Here is a 15,622-nt window from a genome sequence, read left to right on the forward strand (position 1 = left end):
CTGCAAAGCTTCTCTGATCTCTTCACAGTGGGCCTAAACACAGTGTTTCCTCTATGTAGAGTACAGGAAACCTGCAGGCATTTCTAATGCTCAAGGGCCGCTGTGCAGGATGCAGGGGACACGCATCCCACTGCACATACCCTCATACCTGGCTGCAGGCGGGCAAGGGGTGCCCAGAAGGGTCTGTGACCTCCTCTTTCTCTTCCAGTTTCTTCTGAGGCTCGCTGTCATTTTTAAAGTATTTTCTGGGTGGAGGCTTGGGTTTGGAGGATGTCGGCTTTCTCACCAAAATCTCAAAAGATTTCTTCAGCCTCAGTGGTGGGTGGCTGTCTCTTTCCAGGCTCTCAGGAAGGGGTGGGCTCTCCTGATGAGGCCTGGATGGGACCCCCGGACACAAGGCCTCTTGTTCCTGCCCTGAGGGCAGGCTGGGACTGTGTGTGCTGCCTTCACTCTCAGAAGGCTGTGGCTCCCCACCTGCACTGCAGGGACTTCCCCCTGGTGACCCAGACATGTAGCTGCTGTCACTGCTGGAGCGGACCATGATCTTCTGGGCCCTTCGATGTGGGGGTGCTGAGTGCTTCTCCCGTTCTCTCTCCAAGGTAGGCCGCCCATGCCAGCTGCTCTCCAGCCTTTTGACACCTGCATGGGAAGCACAGGGAAATGTTCTAAAAATGCCAGAAACCCCTGGCTGTGGCCAGGAGAGTTACAGGTACCACCCTGTGAATCGCAGTGCTCAGTGGAAGGCACCTCAGACTTGGAGACTGGTGGCCTTGCGTTTGGACTCCAGTGAATTTTCTAACTTTGAGTTGAGAAGAGCATTCAACCTTTCTGAGCCTGCAAGTGACAGACACAGAGATGCCCTGTTCACACCATCCCAAACTCATTAAGCAAGAGCTCCATGTTCCAGCTGGGTGGAGACCAGCGGCCAGCCTTTAGCTGCGAGCCTCTCCATGGCTTTGCGGCTGCGGAGAGCTACCATGCCAAAGTAGGGGCAGCCCAGTTTCAAGGACTGGTGGAGGTGAGGGCAATTTCTACAGATCTACCCATTACTGCCAACTCAGGGTAGTCTGAGTGCATCATGAGAAAACACCAAAGCCCCTGGACTGGCTGAGCTCAGCTTTACCAAGCTCTGTTCCTTTACTCAACTGCCTTCTGCAGAAGCTGGTCCCCAGGAAACCAAAAAGACATCTTACATGCTGTACTCTACATCAGCATCTGCACCCTGGGATCAGCGTAACGCTCCACTTCTGTGCACGTGAAAGGGACAATTCTAATGCTGCTGAACTTGCTTTGAGGTCCAAGAGCAAAGAAAGAAACCGAGTGGAGGTGCTTTGCACCCCAAACTTGAACGGGTACAACCTTCTTCCAACAAAAATTAAACCACATGCCCCCTCTTCCCTTCCTTTCACACCTCACACCCCAAAGGTGGTTTTCTGAATACTGGCATGTATACATCTCCAAGATGCTATTCTTTCTAGTGACAAATGGTCACAGCTACCCCTTGCCTGGAGCTGTAGCTCAAGGGACTGGGAGCTGTGGGGACCTGGTCGTGTGTGGACTCATTCGGTGGGGCTAGAAGAGCCGAAGGGACCCTCATGAGAAAACACCAAAGCCAGTGGGATTCCAATCCAAACATACTTTAAAGGAAAAGCTTTTTGCTTTATCTCGGTCACAGAATCACTAAAGAAAGGCACGAAAGCCAATATTCCCCAGCACCTAGCCACCCCACCCCTACCACTGCTGACAGGATTCCCCTGCACCCAGTCACCCCACCCTTACCACTGCTTACAGCAGGGATGGGGGCTTCCCTGTCAACTCCCCTGTGCTTCTGTACATCTGGGGTAGGTGGAGCCCTAAGTAGGTCATAGTGGAAACCAAGTCCGGTCCTGCCATTTCCTCTGAATGTTTTCCCACACACATTGGCCTCCTTGCCAATATCAGTGCTGAGCCCTCTGTGTGTCCTAGCAGATGGATGTCCTGAGGTGACCTGAGTCATGCCTAAAGACAAAGGACAGGAACCACCTAACAAGCCAGGCCCCTGACCAGTCTCTCCATGTGACTTTGGCAAGGAGCCTTCCAGGGCCTCACTTATTCTGATAATATGTACATAAAAAAATTAGATATGAGGGTTTGGTGAAGTAATACATTAAATCAAGATTAACTAGTAATGTTCAGTGTCTATTATTACAGAGTAGGAATTGTAAAATTAAAGCCTACAGGGGCAATATGTGGCAAGGCCGTCTGGTGCGTGAAGAAAACGATGAGAAAGGATTGCAGAGTACCTGCCGCATTTAAAACAATACAAACCTTGTACTTTGCACAGAAAGACAAAAATGTGAACCAAACTCAACTGGTGGGACCCTGTCTTTCAGCCTCATCTGGTGCCGTGCATGCAGATCATGATGCTCTCACAGCGAGGAGGTAGAGGGTGGGCCAATGGCTAAACCCCAAACTTTCTAAGGAGACAAGGATTTTTCAAGTAAGTCTTGACCACTCCCCTTACCTTCCAAGCTCCACTGGTGCCTCTCCTTTCCAAATCTGATACCTTCCACAGACTGAGCCACAGCTTCCTTGAGTTGCTGTTCAGAAACCTGGAAAACATCCATAACCACCTCAAGCAAAAAGTGGACGCAGATGCAGCGGACTGCAAAGACTGTACCTGCCATGCTATGGCTTCCACTTTCTGCTCTGCAAAGAATTGAAGAGTTCAGCTCCCAGAAGTGCTCTGGGCAGCAACACTCCCCCAGGGTCCACCAATAAAGGCATTCCCAGTGAACACCTTGGCTCTCCGACCTCATCACCACTGCAAAATTCTAGGTAAAAGTCACCCTTTTAAGTTATTCCCTTTGCAATGATGTCACCATCCATGTCACAGCCATCACCACGATCATTATAGAGCCTGTGTTCTGCCTCACAAGCCATTGGTCCTTTCATACTAACAGCTCATAGTTAAATGGGAGGAGCTGGCTCAATGGGTTAAGAGCACTGGCTGCTCTTCCAGAAGATGGGGGTTGGATTCCCTGTACCATGGCTTGCAATGGTTTGTAATTCAAGTCCCAAGAAATATGATACCCTCTTCTGGTTTCCTTGTGTACTGAATGATGTAGTACACAGACAAAAGCAGGTAAACACACACACATGTATATATATGTATACATGTATATATACATGTATATTTATATACACATATATGTATATACATACATACATAATAGTTAAGTGTGAGTCTAGGCATCAAGGAGACATACACCCCCTCCCAGTTCTCCATCATCTAGATGCATATGCTTAGACATATAGCTTAACCTTCTAAGTCTCACTCTCTTGTTCTGTGAATTATAACAAAAAAACTTCTTCACAACATACAAATAGGGAATTTTACAAAGTAGATCATTAGTAACCCAAATATGGGAAACAAAAGAAGAAAACTTAAATAAATAAATTACCTACTTTGGAGAAATGGCTCAGAAGTTAAGAGCACATATTGCTCTTACAGAGGACCAGAGTTCAATTCCCAGCAGCCGTGCAGAGAGGCTAACAACTGCCTGCTCCTGGCCTCTGAGGGCACCTGCACTCACATGCACACACCAACACACAGAGACATATACATACATATAATTTCAAACAGTAAAATAAATAATAAAAATATTAGCTAACACCAAAATTTTAAATTATTCAATCTAAAGACATGGTTGAAAAGATAACTCTCAAAATGGGAGACAGTACTTGCAAATCATATATCTAGTAAAAAGGTAAAATGCAGACTATAAAGAATAATAACAAAAACCAAAGTTCATTTAAAAAAATAAGCAAACGGTGTGAGTGGAGATTTCTGCAGAGAAGATATAAAGACGGTCAACAAGCGTATGAGAAGACGGTCAACACCAATAACCACTGCACGAAAATCTTAATCACAGAGAAATTATCAGTTCACACCCATTAGGACTGCGACTCAAACAAACAAACCAACAAACAAAAAGAACAAGTCCTGGGGCTGGAGAAAGGCCTCTGTGGCTAAGAATGCTTGCTGCTTTTTCAGAGGACTAGGATTTGGTCCCCAAACCCACACTAAACAGATCTGGGCCACCCAGTGCCCTCTTCTGGCTTCTCTTGGCAGAGGCATGAATAAACTGGAACCTTTGTGAATAAACTGGAACCTTTGCGAATAAACTGGAACCTTTGCGTACTGTTGATGGGAACATAAAGTGGTTCAGTGCCTATGGAAGACAGTATAGAGTCCTTAAATAAGTAAGAACAGAATTAGCAGATGACCCACCTCTGGGCATACACTCCAACAAACAAACAAACAAACAAACAAGCACAGGGTGTGGTGACTGGTGCCTTTGTTCCCAGCACTGAGGAGCAGAAGACACTTGCAACATGAGATTGCTTCAAGCTTGAGGTCAGCTTGAGCTACGTGGTGAATCTTAGGGCAGCTGGAACTACATACAATGACTCTGTCTCAAAGGAACAAGAATTGAAAAGGTATCTCAAAGCCGTGTGTGTACACCTCATGTTCTGCTTTTCATTGTCATAATAGTCACAAGTAGAAACAAGTAACGATCCACTGAAAGCAGAGTGTCTAAACAAAACGTAGCCTATGCATAGAACGGGTTAGCCATCCTTAGAAAGGAAGGCAAACAGCCCAGGTTATGACATGGCTAAACCTTGAGAGTATAGTGCTAAATGTCTTAAGGCTATAAGAAAAGCACAAATGTGTCATGGCTGTGCTTATAGGAGGCATGGAAGCAAAACCAAAACTGGGAAAGTGATTACTAAGGGCTCAGGACAAAACATGGTGGTGACTGCAGAACAGTGTGGGTGGCCTTGGGCCACTGAACTATACACCTGATTGCCTGCTTCTCCATAACTCATAAGCTGTGTTCAAGAAAACTATTGAGTAACTCCATTTTCCCGTCAAGCCTTGGTTTCCTCATCTGTGAACTGGAGGGGAACAACACAGTGACTTTAGAGCATGGCAAACATGGCTGACTTACACTGAGGAAACATGAAATAAATTCAATAGTTTCCCAAAGTGGTCTGACCTACCTATCACCATGGCATCAAGTCTCAAGTCTAGGTCCAGCCTGACTCTAACTGTGAATCATTAGCCCTCACTATAGCTGCCTATAAAGAGCCTCTATCTGGACATCCCAGAGACATCTAAGCCCCAACATTTTACCTCCCAACTCCGAGGTCATTTCTCCTGTCCAAATCCCTTATTCATATTCCGTCTCTTAGCCCAAAGCTAAGTAGCCAGGAGCCACTGCAGATTCTATGCAAGCATGGTTCCTTGTCCTTTCTCAAGTCTCTCTTCATGCCTTCTGTGTAGTTCAGAGTCTCACCATCTATTCCTGTCTTCTAAAAAAAATCTTAAGCTCCACCCATTTTATTCTGCCCAAAGGTTAGAACAATAAGATAGGAACCTGTTATGTCTATAGCCACTGGCCTGTAATTGCTCACCAGATCCAGAAAAGAGCACAGATCCATCGGCAGTGTGGAGGCGTTTCACAATACAATCCCAGCTGACATCTGTTCTCACTCTTGCCTGGTCTGCAAAGCCTGCCATCCACTCTCCGGCTATGGCTGGCCCCTTCGGTCTCTGACTTTGAACCTTGTGCTCCCACATACTGAAAGGATTTTCTGCAGCCTCTGTCTAGAGAAACCTAACCTCTAGTGAGTGGCCCTCCTCTTCTGTGTGGTCTCTTTATCAAGGCCATGTGCTTCTTCAGGACTCTGCACTGAGTTTGCTGGCCTCTGAATCCTCATTGCTAAGCTCCAGACGACACTTCCGCTGTGACTGCCTACCAGATGCACACACAAACAGATCTTCTGCATTTGCTACATGGGACTCTGAGTTTCTGCCTTCCTGTCCCCAAACCTGTAACTCAGTTTTAAGATTTTTTTCCCTAAGTGGGTACCAATTGCTTCTGCCATCTTGTATTTGTCAGTGGATCTCTGCTGGAGAGATTCGTTCCCACACAAAGTCTAGACGGGTTTGGAGGAGCAGGGTTCAAACTCTAGCCAGGAGCATCTTTGTTCCTATCCAGTTCTTGCTCTGACTTTCATACTGAAAGAGCGAGCCCACACAGAGGAAACCCAGGGGCACATTACCTGTGGATCCGGATGTCGGCTGACAATGATGGGAACTGGGCCAGGGTCGCAGTGGCTCAGGATTGTGTAGACTTCATTGAGGGTCATGCAATGCACTGGAGAATCATTGATTTCCACAATCTCGTCACCGCACCTGAAAAGCACCCACAGGAGCCTCTAAAACAAACTCGTGACTATGACAGAAAGAAGGGTCACCTCTCAGTAACCCGCTCCTTGCTCCTGTTCATGGCCTCTCATCGAGCAGACTTTCTTTACCACTTGACCAAAATTCAAACAGGGAGAGTCAAAGCAGCAGTTGACTCCTGTCACTGTGTGGAGTGGCCAGTGTTTCAACATAGATAGAAGTTTATCTGTCACTTTCCCCCTCCATCTCCCATTGACCCGATCAAGACTGAGCTTGAGGTTTACCCCGCCGCTGCCCCTCCTCCCCAGCTGATTAACCACCATGAGCTAACTCATCACATCCCAGGGCCTCAGTGTCTGGGAGTGTCTGGGAGGAAGGACTGGGAAGAAAGTGCTAAAGGAAAAGAAATAACTGAGGAGGGAAGGGACAGAGGTCCTTGCAAAGAGAAGCAATAACAGTAACCGAGGGGACTTAGTTTAGTTCTAAGGTGGGACATGGGTGGCTGGTGACTGCTGTGGTTTACAGCAGTACCTTCCAAAGGCCTTTGCACCTTAATCCTTTAGCAGCACTACTGAAAGGTGGTGAAACCTAGGAGCTGGGGCCCAGGGTAAATCTTTCTGGTTTCTGGGGGCACTGTGACTGTGTCTTTGCAGGGAACACTGTGACTCTGCCCTCGCCTCTTTTCAGCAGGAGGTGAACGCCTAGTTTTGCCTTCTCTTCCTGTCGTAGTGTGTTTCCTCATCACAGATCCACACGCAGTGGGAGTGGAAGTCAGACACAAGTGGATCCTCCTAAACTGTGAGCCAAAGTCAACCTTTCTTCTCATGAGGTGATTGCCTGAGATGTTTGCTACAGTAATGGAAGGCTGGCTGACACAACCACTGAAACAGAAAAGGGCTGAGATGGAAAAAACAAGACTCTATTATATTGTTGATATTAACTGTCCCGGCTACTTCAATGTTAACTTGGCACAAGCTAAAGTCATCTAAGAGGAAGGAACCTCAATTGAGAAAACACCTCCAGAATGTTTCCAAGCCTGGAGAGCATTTTCTTAGTGCTCGATGGAGGAAGACCCAGCTCACTGTGGATGGGGCCACCTCTGGGCTGGTGGTCCTGGGTTCTATAAGAAAACAGGATGAGCAAGCCAGTAAGCAGCACTCCTTCATGGCCTCTGCCTCAGCTCCTGCCTCCAGGTGCCTGCCCTGCTTGAGTTCCTGTCCTGACTTCCCTCAGTGATGCAGTGATTTGGAAGCATAAGTAAAATAAACTCTTTGCTCTTCAAGTTTCTTTTGGTCATAGTATTTCATCCCAGCAATAGTAACCCTAACCGAGACATGAACTAACCTCTCTCACCCTCACAGATGGAGAAACTGAGGCATAAATGGTGAAATGGCTTCCCTACTACAACCTATATTGGGGATGGACACTTTCCTGTAAAATGCCAAGGGTAATGTTTTGTTTGCAGGACATGCTGTCTGTGTCACAAATGCTCAGCTCTGTCATTGTGGGTGTCAGCTACAGCCCTGGTCAGAAAACAAGAAGAATGTTTAAATAAAATCAGCTGGGTCAGAATAAGAACTTGAGCCTCCTGATCCTGCATCCCCTGCTCTCTTCTGTGTTCCTGCGGAGCTGATCCACTTATCACGCCAAGATGGCTCACATTCTTGGACGTAACTGAAGACCCCTGCCATGCAGAATAGAACAGCCCCTACCCCAGTGTGGGCCTCTGCTAGGAGGCAGAAGAGGAAAAAAACCAATCACCCCAACTCGAAGTTGCATCCTCCAGCCCTGCAGCCAGGTGCCCTAACCCTGAAGCTAGGTCTCAGTCCCTGCAACTGAGCCTCTATCCCCGCAGCTGCGTCCTACGCACAGTTGCAGTGGTTCTCCTGCAGATGGCAGCACCCACCTATTTCCAGCTCAGCACTGCTTGCCACACCACCTGAAGCAGGTTTGCCTTCCTCACACAGCAAAACAAAATGAAAAAAAAAAAAAAAAAAAAATAGGGCAAAACCTCCCTGCTTAGCAAAAGTGTGTCCTGGAGGTGGATAACGTTTGTACCACTGACAGACGTTAGAATGGCTGCTAAAGTATTGTAACATGTTAAACTATAATCAGATCGCTTGCTGATTGCAGTAGTTCTTTGTGGAGAGCCGTGACTGCAGTATCGCTCTGAAATTACTTTGCTTCTCTCAGCAAGGACATCCATGCACACAGCTGGTTTGCATGTAGAGCTGATAGGTAAACCTCATAGAGATGCCCATCTTTAACACCGTGGATTTTGTCTGTCAAATCTGAGTTAAAATATGCTTCCTTTCTGTTTGCCCTCGCAGCATGACATCCTCAGAGGCCATGTTTATTAAACTGTTACATGCACACAGGTTTCTTGGGAATCACTGACACTGGACTTAAAAGCTCTGGCATGGAGCTATGGAGGTTCTGTATCCTGGCCTCTTTTGGGGGTGATTGACATGGCAGCTGCTGTGGTGTAAGTGAGTGAAGCCTGAATCATGCGCCGTTTCTCCTAAAGTCAATTCCAGATGCTCCTAATTGATGTCATCCCTGCTATAAGCCAAGGGTCTGTTCAGGAAGAGAAATGAGGACCCACCGCAGCCGTCCATCCAGATGTGCCACGGATCCCGGCGACAGTGTGTGAACGAAGATGCCCGAGATGCACTGGAAGTAGGGGACACTGCACAGGCCAATCCCCAGGCCAACACCTGCCTCTGGAATGCAGAATGGGGGAAGGGTTGGAGATGTGAGCTTCCCTGGGCGTGGGGGCACTAGCCTATGAGGTATCTCTGACACCTGACGTTCTGGGATGGACAAGTGTCCCTGCATTGACACTTATTCCACCCCTGTGTGCAGAGTGTCACTGTGTGCAGGGGCCATTTAGGGAGCAAGTGATGGCCAAAGCAGACAAATAGGAAGGGGTGTGGTAAGGTCAAGTTGAGAAACACTAGGAAGTGAGAGACTGGAGACTGCTGGGAAGGAGGACAGAGGGATGTGAGCTACAGGAAGAGGAACAAAGGGAGGAGGGCTGTGACATGAGCACTGTGCAGGAAATGAGCGGCGAATGTGCTAGGAAGTGGCAGGGCCCTTCTCCATGCTACACCGGCTACTTTTAGTGTGAGCCGTGGACGACAATAAGGAGCCAGGATGAGAAGATGGAGCAGAGAGTTGGCTAGTGGAAACAGCTTAGGCCAAGGTTGGAGGCTGGGATGAGTGTACCATGTTGTTGTAGGTCCAAAAAGGCCAGTGTGGGTGGAACATGGGCAGTCATGTGGAGAGTGGGAAGGGATCAAGGGCCAGGTTTAATAGGCCTCATGCACAGGTGTACAGAAACAAGAACCACTTAGCTGAGAAGGGACGCCATGGGGCAGTCAAGAATGAGGAAGTAGCCTAATTTAACTTCCATCTTTACTAATATGCCTGACTCTATAAGGAAAAATAACTATGCATGGTTAAGAAGAGGAGCGCAAAGGTTGTCGGGAAGGTCCACTGGATAAAGAGGCTAGCAAAGGGAGAAACGAAAGTGCAAGGAATATATGTGTAGTTTTCTGTTATATGCTTGCTAACCATTGTAGCAAAAGACACTGCCTGGGTTTAGAGGGCACAAATAAGCTTCCAGAAACAGGATGAGGAGCCGGTGGGATATGGCTCAGCTGGTAAACACAGCTGACTTTAATTGATTGAACTCACATGGTGGGAGGAGAGCATTAACTCCCACTAGTTGTTCTCTATGTGGGATGCACACACACACACACACACACACACACACACACACACACACACACGTGCACACTACATAAATAGGAAGGAAGAAGAGAGAAGAGGGGAAGCGAGGAAGGAGGGAAGGAAGGAAGAAGAGAGAAGAGGGGAAGCGAGGAAGGAGGGAAGGAAGGAAGGAAAGAGGATGAGACCTGGTGTCAAACCCAACTGGACAAAAGCTGTAACATCTGCCAGTCAGCATTACTCTAGGCCATTTCCATGCAATGGGGGCCTGGGCAGCTCTGACAGAGGTGAACAGAACCTGGCACAGCACCCCTACCTTTCTTTAGAGACACCTCCACCATGATTCTGTAGTTGGGCTTGGCAGTACTGGCAGGAGATGCTGGAGTTTCCAAGGAGAAAGGGCTTCTGTCCTGAGCACCACACGTACTGGAGCTCAGGGAGCGGCACAGAGGCGGTGACAGGTGGCTGCATAGTGAAGGAGGTGTGGTCAGGCGAGTCCTCACTGTCAGGGTCAGCAGTCCCTTCTTGGCTTGCTGGAAAAGAGTGACAGTGTCTAGCGCGATTCCCAGGCAAGTGAAGAAAACACAGCAAGTAGCAGTGATGGATGTGCCCCAAGGACATGCAGGTGAGTGTGCATGGGTCGTATGCAATCATGTGACAAGTTACACATCACACGTATGTACACATACATCCAGAGTATACATATCATGTATGGGTGCATAGCGAGATAGACTCTTGAATTGAATTGAGCTAGCCGAATGGAAATGCAAAAGTAGCTTTTAATGGTATCTTCAAAACTCCAAACACAGCCATAAACCTACTAGTATAAACACATGGAGTGTTGTGAGGCAGCTTTATAAATCTGTTTGAATAAATCTGTTAAATAGTTTGAATGTCCCTTGATAGCAGTTTTGATTATGCTATCATCTGTAGAGGAATTTCCTTAATACTGTGGCCAAGGACAGCATCAGCTAGGTAGGTACCCTGCAAAGGATCAATTTTTAATTTTGTGAGCTCAGAAAGTTTGGTTTTATTGTCTGAAGTCCCCAGAGCATGGACATAGGCTGAGAAGTCACCTTGAACTTCTGCAGAGCGTCCTGGTGTGTTAGGCCAGCCATTGATTCACCGTTGAGTTCCAGAATTTCATCGCCTGTCAGGAGACAGAAAGACAGTAGCTATCAGGCTTTCTTCAGGCTTTCAGCATATACCCAGGACCTCATGTCCTGCTTCTGTGTGTGCCTTCCAAGCCTGGACCCTCGGCCTTTTGGGTTCACCACACTTGAGTAGTACCTGGGGCCACCAATCATCAAGTTCTGACTTTGCCACATTGAGATGTAACTGTTTCCTTGCAGCTTGCCATAACTGTTTCTTTTTGGCTTGGATCCTGTTTTACACAGTGTGTCTGTGTTAGAAGCCAAGGATGCAGAGAAGCTCAGAATGGTGGGCCTCTGAAACCAAAGGGAACAGTGACAGAACTTGACCCTCCTCACAAGAAGACTCCATATGACTGAGAACACACACAGCCAAAATATCTTTAAAATCTTCCATCATGATAGCTCACGACTGTAATTCCAAAACTTAGGAATTACGGGCCACAGAATCACTAGAAGTTGGAGGCCAGCCTGGGCTATTCATCAAGTCCACAGCTAGCCAGGGCCACAAAACAGAATCAAAACATAATTAAATGTGTGCTGAGAAAAGGATAGAAAAAGCCAAAACTTCAGAATGCCCATTATTAATTCCACAGGTTCTGGCTTTTAATTTATCAAAATATCTGTCCCAAAGGGCCAAATAACCCAGTTCTGGGCTTTTCTGATTTGGCCATAGCTGGTGAACACTGATGAGCCTAGGTTGTGCCAAATCCATTTTGCACAGCCTTGTGGGGGAGAAGGAGAAAAAAAAAACAAAAACAAACAAAACAAAAAAAAAACAAATTTTCAGTAGCTTTGATCTGTACAGCAAGCTTGTCAGGGCCAGGATATTCCTCCAGAGTAGATTTGAGAATGTCATTTTTGAAAACAATTTAGCCAATTATTTGAGGCTAGAGCTAGGAATTGACTGATTAAACAGGAATTGACTGGTGGAAATTCTGTTTCTATTATTGCTATTAACTTAAGGGAGACAAATCCCCACACCACCCCCTAATGGTTTCCTTACACAAAAGTAACAAAACCGCAAAGGCACACACCCTGGATTCTGACCCACACTTCTTTCCCTCTCCCTGGCTCCTATTCTTTTCCTGATCTTGGCTTAGCAGTTCCTCTAAAGCTGCACTGGTCTTCTTCCCCACTCCCCCACCCGCCACCTCCTCCACACCTTTCTTGTTAAACCTCTCAGTTTACCTTTTCCCAGAGCTTCCTCAAAGGCCAACCACTTTTCTTTGGCCTGCCAGACAGCGCCATCTAGTGCTCACCAGGCACACTTGCCCTCCTGCAGTTGCCACTTTCTTTTGCACAGTTAGCTTCCTTGGCCTTTTCCTTTTCCAGTTGGCTGAGTCTAGAAACATTCAAGTTACCCCACTATTCATGTACTCCCTCGTCCCAGGATCTGTCTGTTCTCATCGACTCTAGACTCCTGGAAGGGTTACTGTTCCAGACAGCCCTAAGAACCGCAGTCAGCCTCCCATGCCAGCCTCAGCTCTTCTCTTCCGCTTCCTGTCTCTGGCCAGCACACTGAATCCTACAGACTGCTTCCTGACTCACCTCTACGACAACAAATGAAAAAGTCCCCACTGCCCACATGATACAGTCCTTACACCCAATGCTGCTCAGTGCTTGGGTTGCCAGCATTTTCTGTAAAGAACAAGACCATAAAGATTTTAATCTTTTTGAGTCATACCATTTTCTTGCTTTCGTGGCTCAACACGTGGCTGGACCATCAAGGCAGCCATGGGCTTATATGAGAGAACATGGATGAAATTTAGATATTGTCCGAATTTACACATGTCACAAGAAATCAAGATAGAATGGTTTTTAATGTACTGTTTGGTTTTTTTTTATTAATTCATTGATGATTGGCTGATGTGTATGAGTGTTTTCTCTGAATGTATATCCGTATGCCTGGTACCCTCAGAGGCCAGAAGAGGGCATCAGATCCTCTGGAACTGGAGTTACAAATGGTTGTGAACCACTGTGTGGCTGCTGAGAATAAAACCCCCGGTTCTCTAAAAGAGCAGACAGTCCTCTGAATCACCCCATGCCCCGATAAAATATTTTTAATCATTTAGAGAGGTAGATGCCTTCCTTTTTTTTTGTGATATATGCTTGGCCTCTGTGACTATAGTATCCTCACTGCCTTCTGGATAGCTCAGTATGTTACAGGTGGTTGGACTGCCAACCTGGCTCACAGGTACTGTTCAGGCGTAAGGAATCCTTTCCTGCTCTGCTCTTCCCTTCCCCTCTCCTCCCCTCCCCTCCGCTCCCTTCCCTCCCCCCCCCTCCCTTCCCTCCCCTCCTCTCCCTTCCCTACCCCTCCCCTCCCCACCTCTCCTCTTCTTTCCCTTCCCCTCCCTTCCCTCCCCTCCTCTCCCTTCCCCTTCCCTCCCTCACCCTTCCCCTTCCCTTCCCCTCCCCTCCCTTCCCTTCCCCTCCCTTCCCTTCCCCTCCCTTTCCCTTCCCCTCCCTTCCCTCCCCTCCTCTCCCTTCCCCTTCCTCCCTCACCCTTCCCTTCCCTTCCCCTCCCCTTCCTTCCCTTCCCCTCCCCTCCCTTCCCTTCCCCTCCCCTTCCTTCCCTTCTCCTCCCCTCCCCACCTCTCCTCTTCTTTCCCTTCCCCTCCCCCTCCCCTCCCCACCTCTCCTTTTCTTTCCCTTCCCCTCCCCCTCCCCTCCCCTCCCTTCCCCTTCCCACCCTCCCCCTTCCCCTTCCCTCCCCTCCCCTCCCCTTCCCTTTGCCCCCCTTCCCTTCCTTTCCCTTCTCTTCTTTTCTCTTCACTTCTTGTCCTTGAATTTTGCCCCCTGCCTGAAACCCATATATCTCTTTGGACCAAGCTGTTTGCTCAGTCATCCAAGCACAGACTTGAGGTGGGGCAGGGGCCTGACAGCTGTGTTCTCCAGGTCTCTTACTCACTTAGAGAAAGCTTCTGTCCTATGGTGAACTGACTAAAAAGAACCAGACTCCATCTTAGGCCTGTTGTCTATTTTAACACGCACAGGCCTTCAGCCCTGGGACAGCAAAGGAACCATCCATTAGCCAAGGACAGACAGTTAGTTGTTCCCGGTCCTGAGACAGATGGCTGTTGCTGACTCCACACATTGCTGACTCCCTGGTCCTTACCACATCCTGCTGACTCCTGCCTTGTTAAAAGTAATTAGTCCTCCTGGTACTGACCAGTCCAGACAAGACTGCCCTTCTCCTTCCTGTATATGGCTTTCTGCTTATGGTTTTTGTTTGTTTGTTAGTTTTCTTTGTTTTGGTTTTTGGTTTTGGTTTTGGTTTTGGTTTTGGTTTTGTTTGTTTGCTTGCTTTAAAAAGATGGTGACAAGCTTGCTCTTTGCCCAGGTTTCACTCTTGAGGTTGAGACTGCATCCCTGGCTGCCAGTACCAGTTGCCTGCAAAATAAACTTTTTGCTCCACTACAGGGTGTCCTTGGTGTTTTGTTTGTGCCAGGCCTGACAACGGAGATTTGAAAGGAGCTGAGAGGAAGCAGATGAAGGTAGAAGGAAGGCAGAGGGGAGGGCTGTGCCTGGGGAAGCCTTTAGCAGTTCAAAAGAGGACTCCGATGTCTCTTGGAGACCTAGATGCCACCCTGCCTGATATGCTTCTCCTGCAGGAGGGCCCAAATTGTGGGCGTCTGGGTAATAAAGGGTGATGCTTTGGGTCAAAGGTTTCACCCCCTCCCAGAAACACAGGCCTCCAGATGAAAAGAATGGAACATGGAACTGAGATCTGGACCAGAAGATCTCCAGTTCAGCCAGAGGTGATGTCTAAGCAATTACTGCTCTTTTAGCTGAGCTGCCAGCACCTGGGTAGTTGGCAATGGAGAGCTTAGAGCTCTGAAACCCAAGCCAGGTGGCAACAGAAGGCCTTGCCTGACTTGGAATAGTTGGTAGCTGCTTTGAGAACAGCCTATAATGTAGGCGCAGAGTTCTGAAACCAAGAAGCAGTGGTGGAGCCTGGTTTGGTTTGTGTGGACAGAGAAAGAAGGCATCAGCAATCTGTGCTGACACTCTGGTGAATGGCAGCTTGCTGCAGCCAGCAGCACATGGCTGTCTTAACAGAAGTCAAGTCCAGCAGGGGTCCAGCAGTAAATTCTTTGGGGAGAAGAGGAGCCCTTCTTTCCCCCAGAATAAAATGACGAGCCTCAGACGGTCTTGGTGGAGGAGTAGAGTGAGAGAGAGAGAGAGCATTTATTTTGTGACTCAGAGACATCATAAACCTTGGGCAGTGGGAGGGGTTTCAGGGATGAATGTGTTTGATTCGCTGGGGCTGGGAGTGCCAGGGATACTTCATTTACATATGGCATCACAGTCCTAGCATCAGAAGCAGAGCACAGTTCTGAATTAGCCTATGGACAGCAGGGGTGGGGGAAGAACTTTAGGTACAGTTAGAGGTATGGAAAAAGTCACTGATTGAAAGCTAAGCTTCAAAGACATCTCATTGGCATGTGGGGGGTATTTCCAGGAATCCCCAGGTACAAACAGAATGGGTTTCTTATTG

General features: G+C 47.8%; 1 protein-coding gene across 2 annotated transcripts in view; it reads right to left on the reverse strand.

The window, feature by feature from the left end:
* The window catches only part of Il16 (interleukin 16), an 89,930-nt gene that overhangs the window by 16,726 nt on the left and 57,582 nt on the right, over positions 1–15,622 (reverse strand). Inside the window, exons 7-12 of one of the 2 annotated variants that reach the window (XM_051148853.1) lie at positions 11,044–11,117; positions 10,284–10,500; positions 8,841–8,958; positions 6,112–6,244; positions 2,504–2,591; positions 149–639 (exon numbers count right to left, since the gene is read on the reverse strand). In XM_051148853.1, coding sequence (XP_051004810.1) covers positions 149–639; positions 2,504–2,591; positions 6,112–6,244; positions 8,841–8,958; positions 10,284–10,500; positions 11,044–11,117 — 1,121 coding nt within the window. Of the gene's footprint in view, positions 1–148; positions 640–2,503; positions 2,592–6,111; positions 6,245–8,840; positions 8,959–10,283; positions 10,501–11,043; positions 11,118–15,622 lie in introns of those variants that run through there. The other variant, XM_051148854.1, reaches the window with a different exon arrangement.

The sequence above is a fragment of the Acomys russatus genome, chromosome 7 (assembly GCF_903995435.1).
Source record: "Acomys russatus chromosome 7, mAcoRus1.1, whole genome shotgun sequence".
Lineage (NCBI taxonomy): Eukaryota > Metazoa > Chordata > Mammalia > Rodentia > Muridae > Acomys > Acomys russatus.